This window comes from Pongo pygmaeus, chromosome 11 (genome assembly GCF_028885625.2).
Source record: "Pongo pygmaeus isolate AG05252 chromosome 11, NHGRI_mPonPyg2-v2.0_pri, whole genome shotgun sequence".
NCBI classification, from domain to species: Eukaryota; Metazoa; Chordata; class Mammalia; order Primates; family Hominidae; genus Pongo; species Pongo pygmaeus.
Window position 1 is genome coordinate 69,323,273 of NC_072384.2, and position 27,577 is coordinate 69,350,849.

General features: G+C 41.9%; 1 protein-coding gene and 1 non-coding gene across 2 annotated transcripts; both read left to right on the forward strand.

The window, feature by feature from the left end:
- The first annotated feature begins 1,019 nt into the window (after positions 1 to 1,019).
- On the forward strand, positions 1,020 to 1,151 carry LOC129032262 (small nucleolar RNA SNORA51). Its single transcript, XR_008501277.1, has one exon. It is a non-coding gene; the product is annotated as a small nucleolar RNA SNORA51 (small nucleolar RNA).
- A 5,878-nt stretch (positions 1,152 to 7,029) lies between these two features.
- KLHL23 (kelch like family member 23) lies at positions 7,030 to 24,809 on the forward strand. Its single transcript, XM_054476973.2, has 4 exons — positions 7,030 to 7,280; positions 8,186 to 9,400; positions 14,420 to 14,572; positions 22,461 to 24,809. The coding sequence occupies exons 2-4, from the start codon at positions 8,188 to 8,190 to the stop codon at positions 22,769 to 22,771; spliced, it is 1,677 nt and encodes a 558-aa protein (XP_054332948.1). The 5' UTR covers positions 7,030 to 7,280; positions 8,186 to 8,187; the 3' UTR covers positions 22,772 to 24,809.
- The last annotated feature ends 2,768 nt before the right edge of the window (positions 24,810 to 27,577 follow it).

Sequence of the window (27,577 nt, forward strand, 5' to 3'; positions counted from 1 at the left end):
GGCCGAGTGCAGTGGCTCATGCCTGTAATCCCAGCACTCTGGGAGGCCGAAGTGGGAGGATCACTTGAGGTCAGATGTTCAAGACCAGCCTGACCAACATGGCAAAACCCTATCTCTACTAAAATACAACAATTAGCTGGGTGTGGTGGCATGTACCTGTAATCCCAGCTACTCAGGAGGCCTAGTCAGGAGAATCACTTGAACCTGGGAGGCAGAGGTTGCAGTGAGCTGATATCACACCATTGTACTCCAGCTTGGGTGACAGAGCAAGACTCCGTCTCAAAAAAAAAAAAGAAAATTAAAAAAAAAAATCCTAGTGGCGGTGAGAGAGCCAGTCCTGTAGCGGTAGCTGGGAAAAGAGCAGTCCAGGCGAAAGAATAGCTAGTAGCAAAGCCCGGAGAAAGCCCTGAGGCACCGCCTCCTGGTGAGAGGCAAAGCAGAGCTGGGTGTGGGGATCCAGGAGCCTATTATAAGTACTCTGGCTTTTACTGAATGAGCCAAGAAGTCTTTGGCGAGCTTTAGTCTCTGACTTATAGAATAATATCAGTCTTTCTTGTGTTAGTTGAGCCATTGCTCTTACTTGTATTCTTTCTCCATCGCTTATAATGGAAAAAGCCCTAGTTTATTATCCTTCTGTCTTGTATTAATTTTATCTGGGATTGAGCTCTAACTGTGGCACAGAAACATATTCTCAATAAACTGCTATCTTTTAAATAGTAATAATACTCCCTCAAACAGTAATAGGCTAATTCCTGTTTTGGGACCAGACCAGTGGTCTTTCAAATCTAATAAGTTTGAAAAACTATGTACTCAATTCCACATTTTTAAATCGATATTGGAAACTTTTCATCACAAGTTTAAATATTTGCCAAGGTTGTAATTTCTAACATGTTATAAATAATGACTATTAAATAATACTTTTAAATCTATTTAGTAAAAACTAAATATAGCCATTCAAAACCACTGTCATTCATTTAAAAATACATAAACAAGTTGTTCTTTAAAAGTGGGAAATTTTTGGCTTCCTGGTACTTACCACGGTCTGTGTTCTTACATTGACTATATAGAAACAGGAGGCAGAGTAAACCGACCCCACATATACCTCAGCCCATGCCCTGTGCTGGGTCTGTATTGTGAATCAGGAGACATGGAGTTCAGGAAAAAAAACTGTTGGAAGTTTTTATTTTCTCATTTTAAAAATTTAGTTCTCAGCCTTCTTTCTTCTTGAGTTCGTACTTCCATTCTACTTCTCTTAGAGAAGGTTGTCCCACTGAAAATACAGGCAATCCTCACTTTGCACAATAATACAGGACCTTCAAAATAACTGTACAAGTTGAAAATGTATAATGTGATCTAAATAATCAATGGGAAAAATTATGATTGTCCTATGACCTTTAAAATTTTTTGTCACAACATTATAAACTCTCTTACTATTCGTTAAAACATATAGGGAAATAAAGAACATGGTAAGACTGATATTTACTTAGTATACTGCAATTTAAAACATTAGACACATTGATAATTAAAGTGTTGTGTTTCTTTGTAAACACTTAACAATAGTAGTTTGCTTAGTTTCTTGCCTTCTTGTCATAGAACTTATGATTTGGCATACTCATCTTTCTACGCCTTGATGGACTGTCATAGTTTTATGTTTGGATCAACTTCCAATGTGTTATCCTTTGCATTTTCGATGTGGTGAAATATCTCCAAGAGTTCCTTTAATGTGAAGTTTTTTGCCAGGATCACTTCCTTTGAGACATAAGGTGACTCACTCATGTCATGAGTTCACCTGCACTAAGTTCCCTGGCTGCATATCTGAATTCTCTCCAATGGTGGTAGTGTAAACATTCCCATGGTCAGCTATTTCCTCTATAACCTCATTACGTTCATTTCACGTTTTTTTTTAATTGATTTTTTTAGACAGAGTTTTGCTCTTGTCACCCAGGCCGAAGTGCAATGGCACAATCTTGGCTCACTGCAACCTCCACCTCCCAGGTTCAAGTGATTCTCCTACCTCAGTCTCCGAGTAGCTGGGATTACAGGCACCCACCACTACGCCTGGCTAGTTTTTGTATTTTTAGTAGACACAGGGTTTCACCATGTTGGCCAGACTGGTCTCGAACTCCTGACCTCAGGTGATCCGCCTACCTTGGCCTCCCAAAGTGCTGGAATTACAGGCGTAAGCCACAATGCCCAGCCATTTCACTTTTTATTTGCAGTATTGTCACTTTTTATTTCCATGCCATACTTTCATCCTTGTTGGTCAATACCCTTTCTCAATCACCCATTTTTCTAAAATGTCACATGGGTTTTTTACTGGCAGACAAGGAGACAATGCACCTGCAAGCCTTGCTGTCTGTATGTGAACTGACAGATGCACAGAGCTCAATCACTGACAGACTTTGAAAGAAGATACATGATTGGTCACTGATCAGGATGCGCACTTGTTAATGTAGTAATTCATGGACCTGAAGAGCTAGCAGCAAATTTGTATTTTATGCAGTTACTCAGAGTTAATTTACCTCAGTAACTGAAATTTGAAACCTTGTTCTCAGGGGACAGGTGTTATTTAACTAAACCTTGGTAACTAAAATTCACACATATTGGAACCATTCAACAAAAGGATTTTTGGCCAGGCCAAAAAAAAGAAAGACTTTTCTGTATGGTTTTATACTGAATATATTTTATTAATCTCTTAACCTTCTCTGTGACAAAAATGTATACAAATTACAATTTGTATGTCCTTGATTGTTTTATGTCCTTGGTTATTTTACAAATCCTGACCTAATTAACATTATAATTGTTATTATAATTGATTAAACATAAATATGTTTAAATCAAAAGTAAAAAATTATTAAAAATTATTTCAATCTGATGAATAGGGATACTTTCATTTAGAGTATGAAGTCAAGTAGTGCTTACTGCTGGAATGAGACAGTATTTAGGATCAATAATGTTCCTGCTTAACATTTCTGTAGACATAATCGCTGAGAAAACATATTCACAGAGACAAAGAGGTAAGAACGAGATAAATTTTATCATAGTGGCCAGGTGCGATGGCTCATGCCTGTAATCCCAGCACTTCGGGAGGCTGAGGCAGGTGGATCACCTGAGGTCAGGAGTTCAAGATCAGCCTAGCCAACATGGCAAAACCCCATCTCTACTAAAAATACAAAAATTAAAAAATAAATAAATAAAAAATAATAATAAAATAAAAATACAAAAATTAACTGGGCGTAGTAGAACGCACCTATAGTCCAGCTAATCAGGAGGCTGAGGGAGGAGAATTGCTTGAACCTGGGAGGCAGCAGTTGCAGTGAGCCAAGATCACACCATTGCACTCCAGCCTGGGTGACAGAGTAAGTCTCCGTCTCAAAAAAACAAAAACAAAAACTTTATTATAGTAATGCCATTCATTTTGTCATTCCCTCCAAATTATTTGCCAAAAATCCTCTTTCACTTTTGCTGGAAACCAGGAATTGGAAACCTGTGACTTGCAAAAGCATTGTTACCTAGTTATTAGAATATTCACTTTCTTATTTTACAGGAAACATACCAAAAAAGGTTTTACCAAGACACATCGGCTGCAGGGCAGCCACAGATACCTGTGTTGGCTGTGTACTGTACAACTCCTGAGAGCAGTGTTTACACTATACTGTACTTAAGTTGCATGAGCTGGAATTGTGCAGTGCACAATTTGCAAAGCTGTATGTGGTAGCCTTATACATTTTACCTACTATTGTTTTTTATTTTGAGACATAGTCTCACTCTGTCACCCAGGCTGGAGTGCAATGGCGCAATCTCAGCTTACTGTAACCTCCGCCTCCCAGGTTCAAGAGATTCTCCTGCCTCAGCCTCCTGAGTGGCTGGGATTGTAGGCGTATACCACCACACCTGGCTAATTTTTGTATTTTTAGTAGAGATGGGGTTTCACCATGTTGGTCAGGATGGTCTTGAACTCCTGACCTCGTGATCTGCCTGCCTCAGTCTGCTGGGATTACAGGTGTGAGCCAATGGGCCCGGCCTTTTTTTTTTTTTTTTTAACTTGGCAGCAACTTGTTTAATCCAGTATGTAAATGAAGTATACAAAATGTTCTATCTATGCCCATCCTCTACACATATTGTTAATGATATCACAGCATATCAAACATTTAATGGCATGGCTGTACTTAGTGGAAAGATGTACTAATAAGGTAAAAATTATAAATAAAATCATTATTTTTAGAACTAGGAGTCTTTGAAAGCTGAAGTGTGATGTCAATAAGTCATCTAACTCCATGCCAAGCTTAGTATCTGCCAAATCATTTATGTCTCATTTCCGTGGCAGCACTTTATTTCTTTAAGACTTGGAACCACAGATGGCACATCTGTTTTCTTGAACGGTATCATTAATTTATTTGATTTATGAATGCTAATTATATGTTTCTGAATGCATCAAATCTATCAGCATTTGCAACGGTCTCTTTGATAAGCACACGGCAAAGAGGAACTATGCCAGGCAATACCCTTCAGGACCTGTTCTTCTCTTGGCAAAGTGAAGCAGTATAATAGTCTAATATGTAATATACACTGATATACACTTTTAAGCAGTAATTCACAACCAGGGAACATCAGGCAATGAAAGCAAGAGTTTTAATTGGTTCATGCAGCCATCTGAAATAACTGCACAAATGAGAATATAGTGAATTCTATTATTCACGAATCATTTATTATTACATGTAGTTATGATTCCAGAAGCCCTTACTCCAAGTTAGATGGAGCCTATATTTTTTTATACATCAAACTTGGCAAACAGTAACTATAGCTACAAAAACAGCCATCTCTACACTTCAGTGACAAAAATGGAGAGAAGTCTCCTTCAATCAGTCACAATTGTATCCTTGAATGGCAACAGTGACAACAGCATCACTACCAGTTATGAAGGGCAAGCTATAATTAGTATTAACTACAAAGTTCATAATTTCTGAAGAAATGTTAAGAAGATGCTAATTTCCAAATTAAGGTTGTGATGCAGAATTAAGTGTAAATATTCTTTCGTTATAGTAGTTAACATTTATATATCAAGGCTTAAGTGCTTCATTATTAATTTGTCTTTCCAATAACCTTAGGTTAGGTTGAGAAAGTATCCATGTTGTCTGTGTTTTACAGATCCAAAGACTAAGGATCAGAGAAGTTTAGTAATTTGTGAGAGGCTATGTGTTGGATAAGCGGCAGAGATGAACCTTAAGCCTGAAACTAAATCTCATATGCTTTCCTTTTCTAACTATACTGTTTACCAGATGTTGGGATGTTAAACTTTCATCCTTCTTCCTTTTGGGTCCAACACATTCTCTTATTTGTCCATAAGAATCACCTGCTGCCCTTGATGAGAATGCAGATCCCTAGGTCTCCACCCCACAGAAGTCTGTGCGTGGGGTGTGGTAGTTGTGGGGGCTGCATAACCAGCATCTTACATAATTCAATTAAGATGATCTGACTTGTGGAACTAAACTAAAACCCACTCACAGGAGAACAAACAGATGCTATTTATTCAGAGTTTGCTGTAGAAGGGAGTCCCAGTCACCATCACTTGACTTTGTCAGAGGCTCAAAGGTGGGGCAGATGAGTGGGAAAGCTTTATAGAAGTAAAGAAAAGCCTCCGGTATGCTCTGATTGGAAGTTGTTGGCATGGGAAAGCTGCAGGTGGGCTACTAGAAACGGGTGTATTTTATGTGATTGGTTTGCAGAACATATTTGGCTTTCTCTGGTTGGTGGTGAGGTGGAACTAGGGGTAAAAATAGGGAAGTTGCACTTTGGAAGGCCTAGGCAGGAGGATCGCTTGAGTCCAGGAGTTTGAGACCAGCCTGGGCAACATAGTGAGACCCTGTCATGAAAAAATATTTTAAAATTTTCAAAAATTGCACATCTGTAGTCGTAGGTACTTGGGAGGCTGAGGCAGAGGATCTCTTGAGACCAGGAGATCGAGGCTGCAGTGAGCTAAGATCGTGCCACTGCATTCCAGGCTGGACAACATAGCAAGACCCTGTCTCAAAACAGAAAAAAAAATAGGGAAATTGCCAGTCATTGACTACTTCCTGACTGTTCTGGTTCAGCTGCTACCAAGGTTGTAGTCTGGCTTCCTGGGCTTCTTATGTGGTTCAGAGTTCTGTTGTCACATACTATCTGGCCATTCATGTATATTGCGTTTCTGAGCCCATACTCTGGGAAACACGTGGTCCTCTGGTGGTGGTGAAGGTCCCTGTGAGCTAAGGACCATCTGTCAACATTCTTATCACTACTAGTGTCTATCCCTATCAGGCACTAGAAGCACTTAAGAAAATCTTGCGAATGAATGAATGATATACAAAAATATTTGATACTGGCTTTAGTTGGAAAAAGAAAATGAACTTTGTGTACCACAGACATCTGTGACTAGAGTGGCCGTCACCAGAAAGGCTGCTTCTTCCAGCTACTATGCTCTAAATACAATAACCTGAATCTTAGCACGACTGGACTTCACCTGGACTTTGCCTTGACTTCGCCTTGGCCCCAGCTGCCCAAAGTTTCTCTCAGAGCTTCAGCTTAACCCCTGATGTGCTCACCAGCACCAAGGCGCCCTCCTGAGTGCTTTGCGGGGGGTGGGATGGCGTTTGTGGGAAAGGCCGGCTACTTCTGGCATTTCAAAGGCGCCTCCAATCCCTGACCTTTAAGTTGTGCCGCATTCTCTCCACTCTTTCTCCCTTCTCTGTCCTCACAATTGAGTCTGGGCTGGTGAAGCCTACTGAGGGAGGGGAGTGTACACACATGCACACGCGCGCGCGCGCACACACACACACACACATATGGTGTTATTAATAATTCAGGACTCAGAGTTTATCTAAGAGAAGACGCTCGACCGGGTGTGAGAGAGCGCGCGGGAGAGAGAGCGAGCCAAGGAAGGGGAAGGCGGCGGCGCGGGCTGTCTCCTGGGGAAGCAGTCCCACCTGCTGTGGGGGGCGCCGCTGGGGAGGGGCCGAGCCGCGCGCACGCCCGCACGCCCCGCCCCGCCCCGCTCGCCGCGCGGCCCGGCGACGGGGGAGTTCCCGTGAGTGGCCTCGCGCACAGATCGCGCGGGGGGCTGTTCGGGTGGAGGCGGGGGAGCCGCCGGGACACCAAAATAGGAGCTGCTTGTGGGGTGGAGCGGCACTAGCTGGCGGCCTCCGAGCGCCTCTTCCAAAGATGGTCAGAGGGGCCGGAGGCGTCCTCGCTCCCGCTCGCTGCTAGCCCGCGGGCCAGCGCCGCGTCCCAAGCCCCGGCGGGAGGTAGGTGCGGTGCGGACCCGCAGCCCGAGGCCGGCCTGCGGGGAGCGAGCGGGGCCGGGCGCGGGGAGCGGGGCCGGGCGCGGGCAGCGAGGCCGCGCGGGAGAGGAGCGCAGACAATGGCCGCGCGGGCGCCGGGCCGAGCCGAACGCGTTGCGCGGGGGCTGCCTGCGGCGTCCTACCCACACCTGCGCGGAGCGCCGGGCAGAGGGACGCGGCACCGGGCCCGCGGGCGGCACGCTGTGCCCTCGAGTCAAGCCCCGCTCCTGGCCCCGGGGCGGGGCGGTCTCCGGGCGGGAACGTGGGCCGGGGCCCAGGCGCGGGGCGCGCGGAAACCCCTGCGGCGGGCGCGGGGGAGGGGGCGCGGGCTGCAAGGGCTGCGCCGAGCAGCCTTCCTTTCTTTCCCTCCTTAAGCGAAAGGGCTCAGGATTTCCCTTTTCCGAGACCTCTTCTTGTCCATTTATATTTCCATCATCCCTTTCTTGGCATTTCGATGTGATTTGAAAGGGAGACGAGCTTGGGGAAAAGGTTGAATTGGGGCCGAGCCGAGACAGCTGAGGTCCGGCCTCGAGTGGGGTGACCCTCGGACACTTGCCTTGCCTAGTGTGGGATCTCATCTCCGAACGCCAGACCAGGGTAGATTGCGGTGAATGGAATAGCAAATCAGTACTCTCAAAAGGACTACTGAAAAAGCCAGGAGCCTCATTTCAAGCTCCTAGCTACCCTGAATTTAAATTGACCACCATATAAATGATCAAACAGTCCATCCACATTTTGCATTTATTATTTAGATGCTGAACTTAGTCCAGCTTTGGAGTATATCCGATGCTAGTCAAGTTATTTAGCGTTGATTATTTAAGAGAATGTGCAACATTGAAAACACATTTGTTATTTCATATTTATTGCAGCCATGGCTCTAAAAGGACAAGAAGATTATATTTATCTTTTCAAGGATTCAACACATCCAGTGGATTTTCTGGATGCATTCAGAACATTTTACTTGGATGGATTATTTACTGATATTACCCTTCAGTGTCCTTCAGGCATAATCTTCCACTGTCACCGAGCCGTTTTAGCTGCTTGCAGCAATTATTTTAAGGCAATGTTCACAGCTGACATGAAAGAAAAATTTAAAAATAAAATAAAACTCTCTGGCATCCACCATGATATTCTGGAAGGCCTTGTAAATTATGCATACACTTCCCAAATTGAAATAACTGAAAGAAATGTTCAAAGCCTGCTTGAGGCAGCGGATCTGCTACAGTTCCTTTCAGTAAAGAAGGCTTGTGAGCGGTTTTTGGTAAGGCACTTGGATATTGATAATTGTATTGGAATGCACTCCTTTGCAGAATTTCATGTGTGTCCAGAACTAGAGAAGGAATCTCGAAGAATTCTATGTTCAAAGTTTAAGGAAGTGTGGCAACAAGAAGAATTTCTGGAAATCAGCCTTGAAAAGTTTCTCTTTATCTTGTCCAGAAAGAATCTCAGTGTTTGGAAAGAAGAAGCTATCATAGAGCCAGTTATTAAGTGGACTGCTCATGATGTAGAAAATCGAATTGAATGCCTCTGTAATCTACTGAGCTATATCAACATTGATGTAGATCCAGTGTACTTAAAAACAGCCTTAGGCCTTCAAAGAAGCTGCCTGTTCACCGAAAATAAGATCCGCTCCCTAATATACAATGCCTTGAATCCCATGCATAAAGAGATTTCCCAGAGGTCCACAGCCACAATGTATATAATTGGAGGCTATTACTGGCATCCTTTATCAGAGGTTCACATATGGGATCCTTTGACAAATGTTTGGATTCAGGGAGCAGAAATACCAGATTATACTAGGGAGAGCTATGGTGTTACATGTTTAGGACCCAACATTTATGTAACTGGGGGCTACAGGACGGATAACATAGAAGCTCTTGACACAGTGTGGATCTATAACAGTGAAAGTGATGAATGGACAGAAGGTTTGCCAATGCTCAATGCCAGGTATTACCACTGTGCAGTCACCTTGGGTGGCTGTGTCTATGCTTTAGGTGGTTACAGAAAAGGGGCTCCAGCAGAAGAGGCTGAGTTCTATGATCCTTTAAAAGAGAAATGGATTCCTATTGCAAACATGATTAAAGGTAAGTGGAGATTATGTTTATTTTGTATTTTTTAGATGTCTGGGGCTAGGCCAGCAGTCTCACTTCTCTTGAATTTATCACTTTGGGATGCTATCTAGGAACTATAGTGAATTATACAAATAATGCTACACAGAATGTTCCAGATAAAAACAGTATAGCATAGTTCCCAACTTGTCTGAGAGTTATGAGAATTTATATTCGAGTCAAGGGCTAGATGAAGAGACAAATCTGGACAGTTTTTCATTTTTTCGTGTTCTTAAAATTGAACCCTTTAAAATTCTGCTGTTCAACTTTTTTCCTCTCAAAATACGCTGATCAGCTCTCAAGAGGTCCTTCATTAAAACCTTGGAAGGTTTGGTCCCTACAGGATGTAACAAAGTACATTCTTCCAGGAACTAGAGACAACGTCTGCTTTTGCAATTCAGTCCTCTCTGAGAGGGGCAGACACCATACTCTCCCTCATGTGGACCACAGAACCCGGCGCACCCCTAGGTCTCGGTATCTGTCTGATAAACACTATTTTCTGCTGTGTTTGGCGATTTGTTAGCCTTGCTCTCCTTCTCTCCCACTGGAAAAAAAGTTAAATGGGAATCTTATTTCATTGTATTTATTCATTGTTGCTGAGGAGTTGTACAAAAACAACTGGTAGGTTGTTACCAAATTTGTATCATTTTGTCCCAAATGTTTCTTCCCAGGCTTTTCTGTTTCTTTTTTAATGCTAGTGAGAGTGTGGGAATTTGACCTGGTCTGGAAATCTGACCTGGTATGATCCTTGGATGACAGGCAGGAAGCTGAGAGGCAGAACAGACTTGGGAACAAGCACGCTGCCTCTGAAGCTAAACTGCCTGCATCCAGATCCCTGCTTTCCTCTTACTTGCTGATGAGTTCTGGCAAATTGTTTAATCACCCTGTGCCCCCGTTTTGTCATCTGTATAATGGGGATGACAATATTACCTAGTCTCGGATCATTGAGAAGATTAAATTAATCTATGCTTGTGAAGTGCCTAGAACAGTGTCTGACACAGAGTAAGCATGCTATAAATGGTAGGCATGATTGTCCTGAGTGTCGGTATTGAAGGACCTGTCATCTCTTATAGAGCAGAAATTGATTTCATGTGAAGTCGTGACCACTCTCACACCAGGGTAGGAGAAGGTAGCAGAAAGCCCAGTGCTGTTGCTCCCCTGGTTTTTGTCTTTGCCTGAGTCTCACCACTACTTGCCGATTCCAGGAGGGCTCTGAATGTCCTGACCCCTCTTCTGCAAAAGAAATAAGAAAAGTCCATATATTTAAGCAGCTATTGTAAACTAGCATACATTTCTGTTCTGTTTTTTAAGGGCGATTCTGTTTTTTAACAGTTTCGGTGGTTTTGTGGCTCAGAGTATATTTCTTTTTCTTTTTCTTTTTTTTTTTTTTTTTTTTGAGATGGAGTCTCACTCTGTCTCCCAGGCTGGAATGCAGTGGCGTGATCTTGGCTCACTGCAACCTCTGCCTCCCAGGTTCAAGCAATTCTCCTGCCTCAGCCTCCTGAGTAGCTGGGATTACAGGCATGTGCCACCACACCTAGCTAATTTTTGTATTTTTAGTAGAGACGGGGTTTCACCATGTTGGCCAGGCTGGTATTGAACTCCTGACCTCAAGTGGTCCCCCCCACCTTGGCCTCCCAAAGTGCTGGGATTACAAGGGTGGGTTCAGAGTATATTTCTTTGAGAATGAAAGCTTATTACTTTACTGAAATTTTAAAAATTTATATTTAGAACAGTGCTTGCTAAAAAAAACATGCTGCGATGGTGTATTTACTGTGAAACAAAAGCCATATGTATGCTTGTGTTAACCTTGAGTGGAGTAGGAGACCTTCATACCTCAAAGTCCTCCCTCACCTGCTAACTAGGTCTGAAATTCCAGTTTTATACTTTGAACTCAAAGCTTTGATTCTTGTTTATATCTAGTCATCCCAGGGAGAGGTAACACTGCCAGTTATGTGCAGTTTTGACTACTACTTGTTTTGGTGGGTGGACTCATACAGAACTTTTTTTAAACAATTTTTTAAATTTTATTTTTAATTTTTAAAACTAGAAATGGGGGTCTCACTATGTTGCCCAGGCTGGTCTTGAACCCCTGGCCTCAAGTGATTCTCCCACCTTGGCTTCCCAAAGTGTGGGGATTATGGGTGTGAACCACCACACCCAGCCATACTGAACTTTTAGATTCCCATTTTTTGGTAGAAAGGATAACATTTTTTTCAATTCGTTTTATTTTGTAGCCTTGAAATGAAATAGCAGCTTTCTCTGGTAATAAACTTAATTTGGGTACAGTCAAATTTAAAATTTATTTCCTTTTTTTGGTCCTGGACCCAAATTAAGTTCACTAATGTACAGAGAAGAAATAAATACTTGGCTGTTTAGGAACTCCTAAATCTTAATTTTTTTCCATCATAACTGCTCTACTTATAAACCCACTTTTATTTTGGAATAGAAAGGAACAAGAAGATTGAACCGTATAATGCAAAATGGTGCTAGGTAAAAGTTAGTGGAAAGACAAAACCAACATTTTCAACTAAAATGATCCTCATCATCTTTCTTCCTTTTTTCATCTTCCCTCCAAACCTATTTCCTCCCCATCCTCCTCCTCCTCCTCCTCCCCCCCTCCCCTCCCCTTCCCCTCCCCCATCCCCTCTCCCTCCTTCGGCCTTCTTCTTCCTCCTCCTCCTTCCCTCCCCCTCCTTCCCCTCCTTGCCTTCCCCCACCCCTCCTTGTTTTGGCATCAGTGATTCCAGTTTTTCCAGCTCAGGACCTCAAAATTGGTTTGGTTTGCCTCTGCGTCAGTCAGTCATCAAGACCTGTGTGTTTTACCTGTCTCTTTCCTCTATGCTCTTCCCTCCATACCCAAAGCCCCTTCAAAATCAGGCCCTCGAGACCGCCCACCCTGGCCAGTAACTAGATATTTCTGGTACCTGTTCTTCCTTTGTTAGTTGCTCTATTCCTCTGTTTAAAAAACTTTAAAATCTGGCTGAATTAAATCCAGATTCTTTGTTGGGTGTCAGTATCCTTTGCTACATGGCTTCAACTTAACATGCCAGCCTTAAAGTCCCATGCAACAACTCCCAATGTGCCACGTGTCCTGGTCAAACTGGGCTACTTGACATTGTCCAGTAAGCCTTTGCACTGGCTTTTCCCTCTGTCTAGAATGGCCTCCTCTCACCTATACCTGCCAACTTCCTACCATCACCCAGGTCAAATTCCACCACCACCTGCTGTGATTTCCCCTGTCAAATGCAGTGTTTCCTTGCCCTGACCGTGCCCAGCAGTTCATCTGTCCCTTTTTTCATGGTGTTTCTTCCATTTTATACCTAGTGTTCTAATTACAGCCATGATGTGCCACTTAACAATGGGGATATGTTCTGAGAAATGTGTGATTAGGCAATTTTGTCATGCGAACATTATACTTAAACAACAGGCTATACCATACTAATCGTACAGCCTAATACACATCTAGGCTGTATGGTATAGCCTGTTCCTCCTAGGCTTCAGGCCTGTATAGCATGTTACTATACTGAATATTCTAAGCAGTATAACACAATGGTAAGTCTTCGTGTATCTAAACATAGAAAAGGTACAGTAAAAATACAGCATAAAAGATAAAAATGGTAGACCTATTTAGGGCACTGACCATGAATGGAGCTTGCAGGACTGGAAGTTGTTCTGGTTGAGTCAGTGAGTAAGTGGGGAGGGATTGTGAAGGGCTAGGACATTACTGTACACTACTGTAGACTTTTTACTTTTTTTGAGACAGGGTCTTGCTCTGACACTTAGGCTGGACTGCAGTGATGTAAACACAGCTCACTACAGCCTTGACCTCCCGAAATCAAGCAATCCTCCCACCTCAGCCTCCCGAGTAGCTGGGACTACAGGCACATGCTATCACACCTGCCTACTTTTTTATTTTTTGTAGAGATGTGGTCTCACTTTGTAGTCCAGGCTGGTCTGAAACTCCTCCTGGGCTCAAGTGATCCCCTGCCTCAGCCTCCTAAACTGCTGGAATTACAGGCATTACCGTAGACTTTGTATAGCTTATAAAAATACTTCCTTTTTATCCTTATTCTATAAGCTTTTTTTTTTTTTTTTTTTTTTTGAGACGGAGTCTCGCTCTGTCACCCAGGCTGGAGTGCAGTGGCACTATCTTGGCTCACTGCAAGCTCCGCCTCCCGGGTTCATGCCATTCTCCTGCCTCAGCCTCCCAAGTAGCTAGGACTACAGGTGCCCGCCACCACGCCTGGCTAATTTTTTGTATTTTTAGGGAGACGGGGTTTCACCGTGTTAGCCAGGATGGTCTCAATCTCCTGACCTTGTGATCCGCCCGCCTCAGCCTCCCAAAGTGCTGGGATTACAGGCGTGAGCCACCGCACCCGGCCTCTATAAGCTTTTTTATATTTTATATATATATAACTTATTTATTGATTTTTTTACTTGTTAAACTTTTTTGTTAAAAAGTAAGACACAGACATACACATTAGCCGAGGCCTATACAGGGTCAGGATCATCAATATCACTGTCTTCCACCTCCACATCTTGTTCCACTTGCAGGCTTTCAAGGGCAATAACAGGCATAGAGCTATCCTCTCCTATGATAATAATGCCTTCTTCTGGAATACCTCTTGAAGGACCTGCCAGAGGCATAGATTTATTTACACCAGCATCACCAGAAACACATGAGAATGCTTTATGCCATTGTCTTTAAAACAGCTACCGCAGTATCACTAGGTGATAGGAAATTTTCCACTCCATTATAATTTTATGGAGATCATTGTGCATGGTGCATGGCTGTATTTGTGTGCACGTCTCACCCTCTCTTAAGAGCACAAAGAGCCTTCCTTTTTTATTCTTTTGTCCCTTATAGCACTTAGCACAGTACCTTGCATTTTACCATCAGTAATAACAAAAACAACAGTAAATTTAGCCCAGTGTTCACTGCAAAAAAGAATAAAAGATCAATCTAAAGATGTGATTTTAATTAATACATAGGTGTGGGAAATGCTACTGCCTGTGTCTTACACGATGTTATCTACGTCATTGGTGGCCACTGTGGCTACAGAGGAAGCTGCACCTATGACAAAGTTCAGAGCTACAATTCCGATATCAACGAATGGAGCCTCATCACCTCCAGTCCACATCCAGGTAACAAAAATACTGTCTCAAATAGTATATGTTATTATGTAGTTTAGTAGCATAAAGGATGGCTAAAAATGGACTGGAAATAGAAAATGCTGATTTTATTGTAGACTACACATCGGTAGAATTAAAAGTCTCAAAATATTCATATATATCCATCCAACAATAATCACAATGAGATTCTGATTGGGTCATATCTACAAATATTTTCCCTGATGTCTTTATACAAGGCACATTATAAGTCTCTGTGGTCAAAAATATTAGCGTCTTCAAAATGTTTTTCCTTTATGTGCCATCTTTCATTTATGACATTAATTATGTAAAATACAATGTTCATAAGTAGTTGAAAAGGACCGTTCTATCGAATAGTCAGAAAGGGTACCCAGTGATTGAAGTTCAGCTAGAGATTGTTTCCTGTTTTAGAAGCATGTTGTTTCTAGGTTTCACTTACTATTAAGCACTCACTACTACAATGTGCAGAGCCGTATGTTGGCCTTACCTTAACACTCATACAGGGAACATGCTGTCTGCCCATAAGGAATGGCCTGCCTTCTTGGATGTCTTCTGTTCTTTGACTTGTGTCTTTGTGAAGAGCTCAGAGGGAAGCACAGGTTTTAGTCTGTTTCAGTTATGCCACAGGTTTAAGTTGTTTTCATTAGGAAAGATTCATATCATCGTACCACCATGTTACCTTGAATCATTTTCCATACAGCATCAGGCTTTCATGTGGGTCAGTGGAGGGAGTAGTTGAAATTCACAAGCTGGAACCATCTGAGAGGACTAGTATTACTTACCATAGATCAGGCACTGGCTAAGCACTTCATATGTGTATTACCTCAGATTCTCACTACAAGTCTGTGAGCAGGTATTGTTTGTCACCATTTTACATATTTGGAAATCGAGGCTTAGAAACAATAAGTAACTTTTCCAAGGTCACAGTTTCACAGTTTGAAAGTGGTAGACCAGGGTTCAAAATCTGGCGGTCTGATTCCATAACTTGTGCTGTAGCCACTAAACAATCTGTCTCTCCTTAAGGGAGCAGACTCTCCTGCTTTCAGCCGAGGCAGCTACTTCCAGCCCATACATCATCTATCCCATATGATGGTTCAGCTGAAGCACACCTAAATCTAGTGCTGCATCTCCATATGCCCAGGCTTTGCATGAGAAGAAACTTTAGCCACAGGCTTCCCTGGCTGCAAAGACACCATGGAATGGGTAAACTTCTGCCTCCTAGTAGCCCAAATGGACCATCCCAGACTCCCCACCACTTTCTGCTGTGATCAATGAAGTTATAATGGAAAGGAATAATAACAACTCATAGTGAGAAATAGCTAGCATTTATTCAGTCAGTGTGTGGCAGGCACAAACTATTCCAGTAATTTTACATGTATAATCTGTTTAAACCTCAAAATAATTCCATGAGCTAGGTACCGTTTTTATCACATTTTATAGGACACTGAGGTACAAAGAGATTATATGAATTGCCCAAGGTTAGCCAGCTAGTGCTTATTAGAACTGAGGTTCAAACCTAGACAGTCTGGCTTGAACTTCACTGTTATCTCACCTGAACCTCATGTTAACCTTAGAAGTTAGATGTTACTCTGCCTGTTTTGTGGATAAGCTTATCTTTACAAAGAAAATCCGATACATGAAAAGTCAGAATTCACAAATTAGAGGGCAGTTATTTATATTATAAATTTAATGTATATGTCATTAAGAGGTTCCCTCAAAAATAAGTTTTCCATAACAGAGTTCATATTGCTTATTAACTACATGAAAAAGAGTCTGAGAGACAGTGTCACTTTGGAGTTAATCCAAAGTATTAATAAGTCATGGCAAATTGAAAATCCAAAATAAATGTTAAATTATAGTATAAATCAATAGTAACATAATATGCATCCACGTGTAGTTTTGATTTACATTGAACTTTTTCCTGATGAAACATAAAAAACAGATTTTAAATCAATACCTTGCATGATGTGTTCTGTTTAGCTTTCACAGTCCTTAAAATATTTTTGAACTGGCTTGTTACCAATATTTAAAATTTAAGAGATTTCAAGTAAAAATCATTATTTCTGTCCTTTAGAAGAAATGGGAAGACCTAGCAGCCTTGGATGTATTCCTTCTAGGCAGCAGTCACGGGAGCCGGGGGGCAGCTGTTCCCCTAAATGAGGCTTGTGTGCTCTGTTTTACCACAGTCCTTCCAATTCTCCTCACGTCACTGACCTAGGGGGCCTGTGCCGTTGTTTTTCTTGCTCTCGGCTGGCTTTGCTCAGCTAGTCTGTTAAATCCTTAAGCTCTTAAAGGCTGTGCATTTGCAGCCACTGAATTATAGCAAGGTTTGTTTCTTACAGATTTTAGCAGTACCTCCTGAGGAATTAAAATGTCATCCTTGAGTTGACTTCATAGAGATACATTGCTTACACTGAGAAGAAATGACTACTATTATTTTTTAAAGATAATATAAGTATTATATTTTATCTTAACCTCTTTAATGGGGTAGTTTTTATAATTGGAAAACACGGGCCTATAGTTACATTGAATTCAAGGTGACATTTATTGAGACCCTACATTGGAAAAGGTAGGATTCTGATAATTATGTAAGATGATTAAGTGCTAGTCTTTACTGCCGTAGGAGCTCAGAATCCAGGAACAAATATACATACATAATGGAAATACAGGACAGTCTCTGCTAAGTTCTGTAAAAACAAGTGCTATTGAAATTGAGAATAAAAAGAGTGTAAGTCTAATTAAGGGAAATCCGACCATCTTAGAATGCTTCCAGCGGTAGGTGGTTATGAGCTGGGCCTTAAAGAATGGCCCCAAATAAGGAAGGTAGTTTTTGAGGAAGGGTTTTTCTGGCAAGAAGTCAGCCCGGTGGAGGAAGGTGGAAAGGAAAGTTTCAGGTGTATTCCATTACCTGGGAGTAGACATGAATGAATGGAATGGAAGAGGGTAGAATGGGAGATCGGATGGGAGAGCTCAGTTGGAGAGCATGTCATGGAGAGCTTTGAATGGCAGTCTGGGTAATTTTTTTTTTTTTTTTGAGATGGAGTCTTGCTGTGTTGCCCAGGCTGGAGTGCAGTGGTGTGATCTCGGCTAATCGCAACATCCGCATCCCAGGTTCAAGCTATTCTCCTGCCTCAACCTCCCAAGTAGCTGAGATTACAGGCGCCGCTACTTTGCCCGGCTAATTTTTCATATTGTTAGTAGAGATGGAGTTTCACCATGTTAGCCAGGCTGGTCTCAAACTCCTGACTTTGTGATTCGCCTTCCTCAGCCTCCCAAAGTGCTGGGATTACAGGCGTGAGCCACCACACCCAGCTCAGTCTGGGTAATTTTTAAAATGCAGAATCATAAAGGTTTTCGAGCAAGAGAATGATGTGTGATCAGCTCTAGGTGTTTTTTTTTTTTTTTTTTTTTAAAGACATTCTCGCTCTGTTGCTTAGGCTGGAGTGCAGTGGCACAATCTTGGGTTCAGCGATTCTTGTGTCTCAGCCTCCCAGGTAGCTGGGATTACAGGCGTGTGCCACCATGCCTGGCTAATTTTTGTATTTTTTTTTAGTAGAGACGGGGTTTCACCATGTTGGCCAGGCTAGTCTTGAACTCCTGGCCTAAAGTCATCCACCCGCCTCAGCCTCCCAAAGCGCTGGGATTACAGGCCTGAGCCACTGCACCTGGCCCAGCTCTGGTTTTAAGAAGAGAACTCCTGGCTGGGCGCGGTGGCTCACGTCTGTAATCCCTGCACTTTGGGAGGCCGAGGTAGGCGGATCATGAGGTCAGGAGATCGAGACCATCCTGGCTAACATGGTGAAACCCCATCTCTACTAAAAATACAAAAAAATTAGCCGGGCGTGGTGGCAGGAGCCTGTAGTCCCAGCTACTCGGGAGGCTGAGCCAGGAGAATGGCGTGAACCCGGGAGGCAGAGCTTGCAGTGAGCCGAAGATCGTGCCACTGCACTCCAGCCTGGGTGACAGAGTGAGACTCTGTCTCAAAAAAAAAGAAAAAAAAAAAAGGAAGAGAACTCCTTTTAGGTAGATTGGGAGAAAAACAGCAAGGGGATCTACTAACACTATTGTATTTAACCAAGGGAGAAATGCTGAAAGCCTGAAGAAGTGGTAGGAGTAGAAAAGAGGGGCTGATGTGAGGAATGTCATAGATTCAACAGCTGACTGCCTCCTTGGCTGACAGCATACAGGAGATGAAGGAGAGAAAGGAGTTGACAGTCGTCTCAGGGTCTCTGGCTGGTTGTCTGAGAGAATGAGGTATACTGAAGGAGAAGCTGACAGGAAGGGAGAAGAGGGGAGATGATGAGCTCGATTTTATAGTTCAGAGCGAAGGAATCATTGGATAACCCAAAAGAGCTGTCCAGCAGGCAAAGGGAAATGTGGGTTTGCAGCTGAGGAGGAGGGAGGTAGCTGAATGTAGAGATCTGGGGATTGTTTGCTTGGATGGTGGCTCTGGGTATGGGGATGAATAAGATGCCTTGGTAGGGTGGGACCAGCAATACAGCTGCGGGCAGAATCCTAGGAAATGGGCAGAGTTGAGGGATAAGCTGAGGAACAAGAGTGTGTGAAGAGCCGAGAGGAAGCAGTACGTGATAAAGAAGGACCTGTGGAGAGCTGTGTCAAGTGGGGAGAGAACTTTCCTGGCTTGCCATTTATTTACCTGCCTTGCCATTGGCAAGTAGATTAAGCTCTTGGGCCTTACTTTCCAGTAAAATCAGGAAGTTAGACTACATAAACCTTACAGGCTCTTCAATGAGAAAAGATCTTAGGAAAAAAAATTGAAATCAATTCAAATGGATATTGTGGTTTTCTCTGAATCCCTCTAGCTGTTTGTTCATATCACTCATCTAACACTGAATACAGACTGCTGTGTGTTGATGTTTTATACTTGTGTATAAACTTTTGAGCCGTGGCAGATGGTGTCACTCCCATTCTTGATTATTCATTTGTTCACTCATTCATGTCTAACATATCTGCTGTGTGCATCCTACATGCTGCTATATACTCAGTGCTAGGAGCGCAGTGAGCAAGGCACAGTCCCAGAGCCTCAGTGGCTTAGAGGGGTTAACTAACAAGAAAAAAAGCAATTACAGCTCAGGAAGAAAAAGTTCCTATCCACAATAATAGAACATGTGTTGTATTTGAGTAAAAGAGAAAAAATGATTAGGAATCACTTTACTTAAATATTTTTACTGCCATAGGAAGACAGATGGCTTTCTTAACATATGAATCAAAAATTGGGGTGTTTTGATAAACTTCAAGTAATTTAAGAAAAGCCTAGTGAGTGATGTTGAATCACTTTTACCAACTGATAAAATATTTGAACTATCATTAATTTTCACAATAACCGTTAATTGAATGAGTCATATAATTGATATAAGCAGTGTTTCACAAGTACTTGAAACAAGTAAATCCTATAAAAATTCAACATGTAAATAACTGGAAAGTAAAAAATGAGTTTTTAACAAGTAGGATAATTATTTTCTTGGATGTCAGTAACTTGAGAAAAATATGTGGAAGCGAAGCAAAAATGCAATCTTCTAAGACTTTCCTTAGCTGTCAAAACCTAGGGAGGGCCGGGCACGGTGGCTCACGCCTGTAATCTCAGTGCATTGCTTGAGTCCAGGAGTTCAAGACTAGCACCTGGGCAACATGGCAAAACCCCATCTCTACTAAAAATACAAAAATTAGCCAGGCATGGTGGCGCACACCTGTAATCTCAGCTACAGTGCATACCTGTAATCCTGGCTACTTGGGTGGCTGAAGCATAAGAATCACTTGAACCCGGGAAGCAGAGGTTGCAGTGAGCCGAGATTGCGCCACTGCACTCCAGCCTGGGAGACAGAGCGAGACTCTGTCTCTAAAAAAAAAAAAAAAAAAAAAAAAACTGAGGGAGAACTTTACGGATAAGAAGTTGTCTTCCACTCCTAAAGAGGAAATCACTTTTTTTTTTTTTTTTTTTTTAAGAGACAGGGTCTCACCGTGTTGTCCAGACTAGCCTTGAACTCCTGGGCTCAAGCAATCCTCCAGCCTCAGCCTCCCCAGTAGCTAGGATTACAGGTGTGCACCACCACACTCATCTGGAAATCACATTTCTGATTGTATTCTTTCTAAAGAGGGGCTTGCTTATAAGCTTTCCTTCTACGTTATTATGTGAGGACACATTGGGACACAAGCGTACAAAGTACAGTTCATTCATTATCCAACACATATTTATTGAATTCTCACAAGGTGCCAGACAGTTGCCATTCTCCAATTAGGAATAGGTTAGTGAGCAGGACACAGTTCCTGTGCTGCCAGGAGGGAGAGAGAGACGATAAGAAACACCTGGCTCACACATGTAAGCCCTGCACTTTGAGAGGCTGAGGCAGAGGAGGATCTCTTGAGGCCAGGAGTTGTAGACCAGCCTGGGCAACAAAGGGAGACCCCATCTCTACAAAAATACAAAAATTAGCCAGTTGTGGTGATATGTACCTATAGTCCCAGCTTCTTGAGAGGCTGAGATGGGAGGATTACTTGAGCCCAGGAGTTTGAGGCTATATTGAGCTATGATTGTGCCATTGCACTCCAACCTGGGTGACAGAGCAAGACCCTGTCTCTAAAAAAGAAAATAAACATTCCAGATAATGAGAAGTGCTATGGTGAGAATTAAAATAGGATGATGTGGTAGAGACCCCTGCCTGGCCACTTCAGGCTGGGTGGTCAGGGAATGCCCTTTGAAGAGGTGAGAGTAAGACAAGACCGGAATGACAGGAAGGACGCAGCTGTGCAGAGACCTGGGGAGAGGAGAGACTTCAAGGCAGAAGGAACAGCTCAGCGATAGTGTGCTAAATCTTTCCTTGCTTTAATTTGAATGTACTGACAAATCCTCCTCTTCCTTTGGGGCTCCAGCTAGAGGTTTTTAAGTGTAATTTTATGACTGATATTCCCAGAGAGTGAACTGACAGGCTAGGAGTGATGATAAAAGCGGGGATGTGGAAGAAAACAGGGCAGAGACCGGGATGAGGCAAATGAGATGCTTCAGGCACAAACTGTAAGGCCACGTGGTGCAAATGACTCACAGAGTTCTGCCTCCCTGCATTTTGCACCCTAAGCACTTCGCTAGCCTCACTCTTGTCACAGCCCTGGGAAGAAGGGAGAAGAAGTAGAGTTGTGAGATATCCTGGTGCTTTGAAGATCCAGCAGGTTTGGGTGTAGAGGGGGAGATAAAATGGAAAACATTAAAACAGCCTAGGAGGAGGACCCCCCCATATACATACTTCCAGCCCCAGGACCCGGATCCCACACAGCAGCCCTCCGCCTGGGGGCGCCCTTCACAGCTTCTCAGGATGATAGACTGTCATGCCCCACGAGTCTGGGTGCGTTTCTTTAGCTTCTTGAGTTCATAACTGGACTGGCAGTGTGAGAAGCACACAAGGCCACCCTGTGTGACACCTGTGGCAGCAGGCATGCCAGATTGCCTGCCATTGGTTAAGGAGACAGCTGCCAAGACCTGAAGGGACACTACTGCTTATCGAGTGTGTCTTTCTATAAGGATTCTACTGCTACCATCTTTTACAGATAGGTGTCAAGTAAAAGTTGTCTGTGTTGGGAAATTCCCAGAAAGGTGATCTGTCAGGTGAGTTCCTCCCTGGCCTCCTACAGTGCCAGCTAAGGACAAGCTGAAGGATAATGGCAGCATGGCAGGAACAGGCGATCTGAATTAGGTGACAAGGAATGATTTTCAGCCTCAGCGTTGCAGTATTGTGTGCCTGAATCAAAATGCCACCACTCCCCTATTTTTTGTGTGCTAAATTGTAAAGGATTATTACATTACCACACTGTGGAATCTCTTTTGTTTGTTATCCTTTAAAAAATTGCTCTTTTCTTTTTTTCTTTTTAAAAGAATATGGATTGTGCTCAGTTCCGTTTGAAAATAAGCTCTATCTAGTCGGTGGACAAACTACAATCACAGAATGCTATGACCCTGAACAAAATGAATGGAGAGAGATAGCTCCCATGATGGAAAGGAGGATGGAGTGCGGTGCCGTCATCATGAATGGATCTATTTATGTCACTGGAGGATACTCCTACTCAAAGGGAACGTATCTTCAGAGCATTGAGAAATATGATCCAGATCTTAATAAGTGGGAAATAGTGGGTAATCTTCCCAGTGCCATGCGGTCTCATGGGTGTGTTTGTGTGTATAATGTCTGATTGAATCTGCAGAAATGACCAAGCAATCACTTTTTTGGAGTATAGTTTAAAAGAAAAAGAATGCAGGGTTTGAAGTTCCTTACCTGATAATTGTGTCTGGCACATGATAGGGGATCAGTAAATTGTAATTCCTAACCCTACTGTACTCCCAAATATGGTGATTCGTGGTCAAGAAAAGTCATATATATGTGTATATATATGTGTATCTATATACGTATATATATGTGTATATATATACGTATATATGTGTATATATATACGTATATATGTGTATATATATACGTATATATATACACAGTTGAATCAGTGGGATTAATACCTATAATCTCTGGTTTTCAAAGGTAATATGGAATATTTGACACTTGGTAAAAGGTGAACTACCTTTGTAGTGAATCTTTTCCTCTTGGTAGCATCAACACTGGGGATAAATCAGAACCATTCTGTGGAATGAAATGTTTCTCAAGAGCCTATAATATAGTAGATAGTGCATATTAAGATGTCTGGCTGAGCATGGTGGCTCATGCCTGTAATCCCAGCACTTTGGGAGGCTGAGGCAGGAGGATCACTTGAGCCTAGGAGTTGGAGACCAACCTGGTGAGACCCTGTCTCAAAAAAAAAAAAAAAAAAAAAAGATTCCATTTAGCTAGCAGGAATTTGAAATTTAAAGAGGGAATCTTCTCTACCTCTACAAAATCAACACTTAACACTTTTTTCACCTTCAGAATTATTTAGAGTGTAGATTTACTTTGTCTAGTTTTTTCCTTTATAGTGTAATTTATTGTTACTCTGTATTTACTGACTACCAGAGATATACAAAATACTGTGCAAAAGATTGTTACTGTTCAAAGAGCTTACAAACTAAATTTAAAAGAATGGCAAGCCTGAAAAATAAATGAGAAAATAGTCAAATATTTGTTTACGCTAAGGACTGTTTTTAATTTTCAGCTTTGATGTAAATTGCTAGTTTAGGTGTCTTTAGTTCAAGCATGTTAGGAAATCCTCTTTATTCTTAAATATAGATACATGTCTGCATATATGATTGAATTTTAGAGCCAGAAAGCATGTAGAGCAGTTGTGATTAGTAGAAAATACATTGACAAGAAGATATTTGCATTTATTTCCCAAAGCTGCCACTAACTAGATTTTGTGACTTAAGTCATTTAACCTCTCCTTGATTAGAGCTTCCTGAGCCATGCACACTGGCACTGCAAATCACAGACAGGCCTAGATATGGATCCCCTCACCCCTTGCTACATCCAAAGGTGGCCTGGGTGGCTGGAGCCTCTGGGCCAGAACCACCTTTGTCCATTTTCCTCTGTGTGCCTACAGCATCGCTTTCCATGTGTGCCATAACTTGGGAATAGTTGGGATGTGTTGCTTAACTCCTTTACACCATTAGTTATCTGTGAGACCATCTATTCCACACTCTTCATTTTTTAAAAAGAGACAATAATTATTTTTAACTTACTGAAGTTTAAAACTACCTAGCACTTCTGATTAAAAAAAAATTTAGAAGGAAAATTTTAATGCATTTATTTCAGATGGCATTTTAAATAGATACAACCCTTTGGAAACACAATATGGTACTACATAGCAAGGGCTGTAAAAATGACCATATCCTTTGCCCCATAAATTCTACTTCTATACTTTTAACCTTAAAAATAATTCAGAAAAAAGATAAATGCATGAAGATGTTTATGTCTGCATTCTTCATAATAACAAAAATTGGGGAAAAAAATCTCCATTTCAAGAAAGTGGGATAAGAAAAATAATGAAGTATTATACTGCCATTAAAATAATTATTTGGAAGACTGTAGAAACGTGGACATGTTTGATATGGTAAGTAAAATGAGTACAATACAAAATAGTATGCATACTATGATTGTGACTTTGTAAAATCTTTATGCATGTGGAAGGTAATATGCAAAACAAATTCATTGTGTTAGTGTAGCGGGATATGGAATGACTTTATTTATTTAAATCTTTTCTTTAATATTACTTTGTATTTTCAATAAAAATAAATCACTGTACATAGTAAGACTGCTTGAATTTGGGCTGATTGGGTTGAAGGATAGTCTGAATTAATGAAAACAAGTGAATTATAGACTACTTCAATCTGTAATTGAATTGTAGACTGTTTTATTGCTCTGAAGAACATTTAGCAATTAATGCTAGAACTAATATGCTGCTCGGTAGTGCTTTAGAGATCCACTTTATGGCATAGGTGAGAACAATTGCAGTCACCTTCCCCTCCTTTGTCAGTTTATGTAGGTCCTATCAAGTCCTGAGTCAAGTCTGGCCTTCTCTGGAAAGTCTTTCCTGTTTCATCCACAGTAAGACTCCCATTGTCACATTTAAGAATTGGTCATTTATATATGAATTGTGTATCTCTTGGCTAAGTTAGAGATTATGGACCTCATCTTATTCTTGGCCTTCTCAAGATCTAGTATTTCGTATGTATGTCCAGCATACAAGGACGATGATATGGATTATTTTTATAGAAAAGCATGCTGGAGGTGCTTGAAGGATCTTGAAAATAGTTTGTGATCTGAGGGATTTAATTTTCAGCTCCTATTTTCTGTTTGTTTTTTGAATTTTTTTTAAATTTTTTTTTAGTAGAGACAGGGTTTCACCATGTTGGCCAGGCAGGTCTTGAACTCTTGACCTCAGGTGATCCGCCCATTTTGGCATCCCAAAGTGCTAGGATTACAGGCATGAGCCACTGTGCCTGGCCTCTTTTTGAATTTTTAAAATGCTGTACTTTGTGTCAAAAGCTCCTGTTTTCTGTTAAAAAAAGAAAACATTTTTGCTATGGATTTGTGCACAGCAGAAAGGATTAAAAAGGTGTACAGCTTTCTGTCAACTTTTTCAAATTTGAAGTCACTGCAGTATGATGAAAAATATTTTACTAAGGCCAAGCATTTTAGTAATCCCAGCCTGTAATCCCACGCCTGTAATCCCAGTACTTTGGGAGGCTGGGGGTGGGAGAATTGCTTGAGGCCAGGAGTTCGAGACCTGTCTGGGAAACATAGGGAGACCTTATCTGTACAAAAAATAAAAAAATTAGCCCAGCATGGTGCATGCCTGTAGTTCCAGCTACTTGGGATACTGAGTGGAGAGGATCCCTTGAGCCCAGGAGTTTCAGGTTACAGAGAGCCATGATCACACTGTACTCCATCCTGAGCAATGGAGTGAGACCTTGTCTCTACAAAAAAAAAAAAAAATATATATATATATATATATATATATATATGTATGGTATGTATTTTTGTCTTTCACTAAAATGCAAGCCATTGCTTTGGGAGGTCAAACATTATTTTACAAAATAGTGAAAATCATGGAGATTATTTTAAGCATGGATTAATTAAGATGAGTTTATCCAAATTTTAGAAGTTGTTATTTCTTTTAGGTTTTATTTTCAGTGTTTTAGCTGGAACTGAAAGAGGATTAGCATCTAGGGTACTTGCTCAAAGGCACATTGCCCTATGTTTTCACATTTATATAAATAAATATCGGTAAGCCCCAACCCTCAATGTGACTGTATTTGGAGATACAACCTGTATGGAAGTAATTAAATGAGGTACTGAGGATGGGGCCCTGATTTGACATGATAAGTGTCATTATAAGAAAAGACACCTTGCTGTCTGAAAGCCAGAAGCAAGCCCTCACCAGAACCCAACCATATTGGCACCCTGATCTCAAACTTCCAGCCTTCAGAACTGTGAGAAAAAAAAATTGCTTGTTTGCCACCCATTATGGTAGCCCCAGCTGACTAATAGAGACTGCAGAGGAGATCGCCGTTTATATGATCAGTTTAGGTGCTGGATCAGCCAGTAGCAGACAGCCCTCCATCCTCCCTGCCTTCACATATGCAAAGCAACAAAAAGCACTTGTTTTCTTAGTCTGAAAATGTCTGAAACTATAAATACGGCTTACATTTCTTAGGTCACAGCAGACACAGCTTGGGGCTTCTGTCTGCCTTAGAGCAGTTCTTCCAAAGGCTGTGACTGTGCTGATGCCCTCACTCTTTTTCTATGGGACACTATGCTATGGTTTGGATGTTTGACCTCTCCAAGTCTCATGTTGAAATTTGCTCCCCAGTGTTGGAGGTGAGACCTAATGAGAGGTGTTTGGGTCATGGGGGCAGATCCCTCATGGATAGATTAACCCCCTCCCTTGTGGGTGAGTTCTCTGTTCCAATGAGAGCTGGTTGTTAAAAAGAGCCTGGCACCTCCCTTCCATTCTCTTCCTTTTCTTGCCATGTGATCTCTGCATACACAAGCTCCCCTTTGCTTTCCACCGTGAGTGGAAGTAGGTGTGAGGCCCTCATCAGATGCAGATGCCCAATCTTGGACTTTGCAACCATCAGAATCATGAGCTATATAAACCTTTTTTTCTTTTCTCTTTTTCTTTTTTTTTTGAGACGGAGTCTCGCTCTGTCACCAGGCTGGAGTGCAGTGGTGCAATCTCAGCTCACTGCAACCTCCGCCTCCCGGATTCAAGGGATTCTCCTGCCTCAGCCTCCAGAGTAGCTGGGACTACAGGCGTACACTGCCATGCCCAGCTAATTTTTGTATTTTTAGTAGAAACGGGGTTTCACCATGTTGGCTAGGATAGTCTCAATCTCTTTACCTCATGATCCATCAGCCTTGGCCTCCCAATGTGCTGGCATGAGCCACCCCACCCAGCCTAAATAAACCTTTTTTTCTTAATAAATTACCAGTCTCTGGTATTCTTTTATAACAATACAAAATGGAATAAGACAGAAAATTGGTACTGAGGAGTGGGGTATTACTTTAACAATAC

What these genes read in the sequence shown, in the direction of transcription:
- KLHL23 (XM_054476973.2), top strand. Translation starts at nt 8,188, where the DNA reads ATGGCTCTAAAAGGACAAGAAGATTATATTTATCTTTTCAAGGATTCA. An exon ending in TATTGCAAACATGATTAAAG is followed by an intron (nt 9,401 to 14,419) that starts GTAAGTGGAGAT and finishes ATTAATACATAG; the next exon opens with GTGTGGGAAATGCTACTGCC. An exon ending in CACCTCCAGTCCACATCCAG is followed by an intron (nt 14,573 to 22,460) that starts GTAACAAAAATA and finishes TCTTTTTAAAAG; the next exon opens with AATATGGATTGTGCTCAGTT.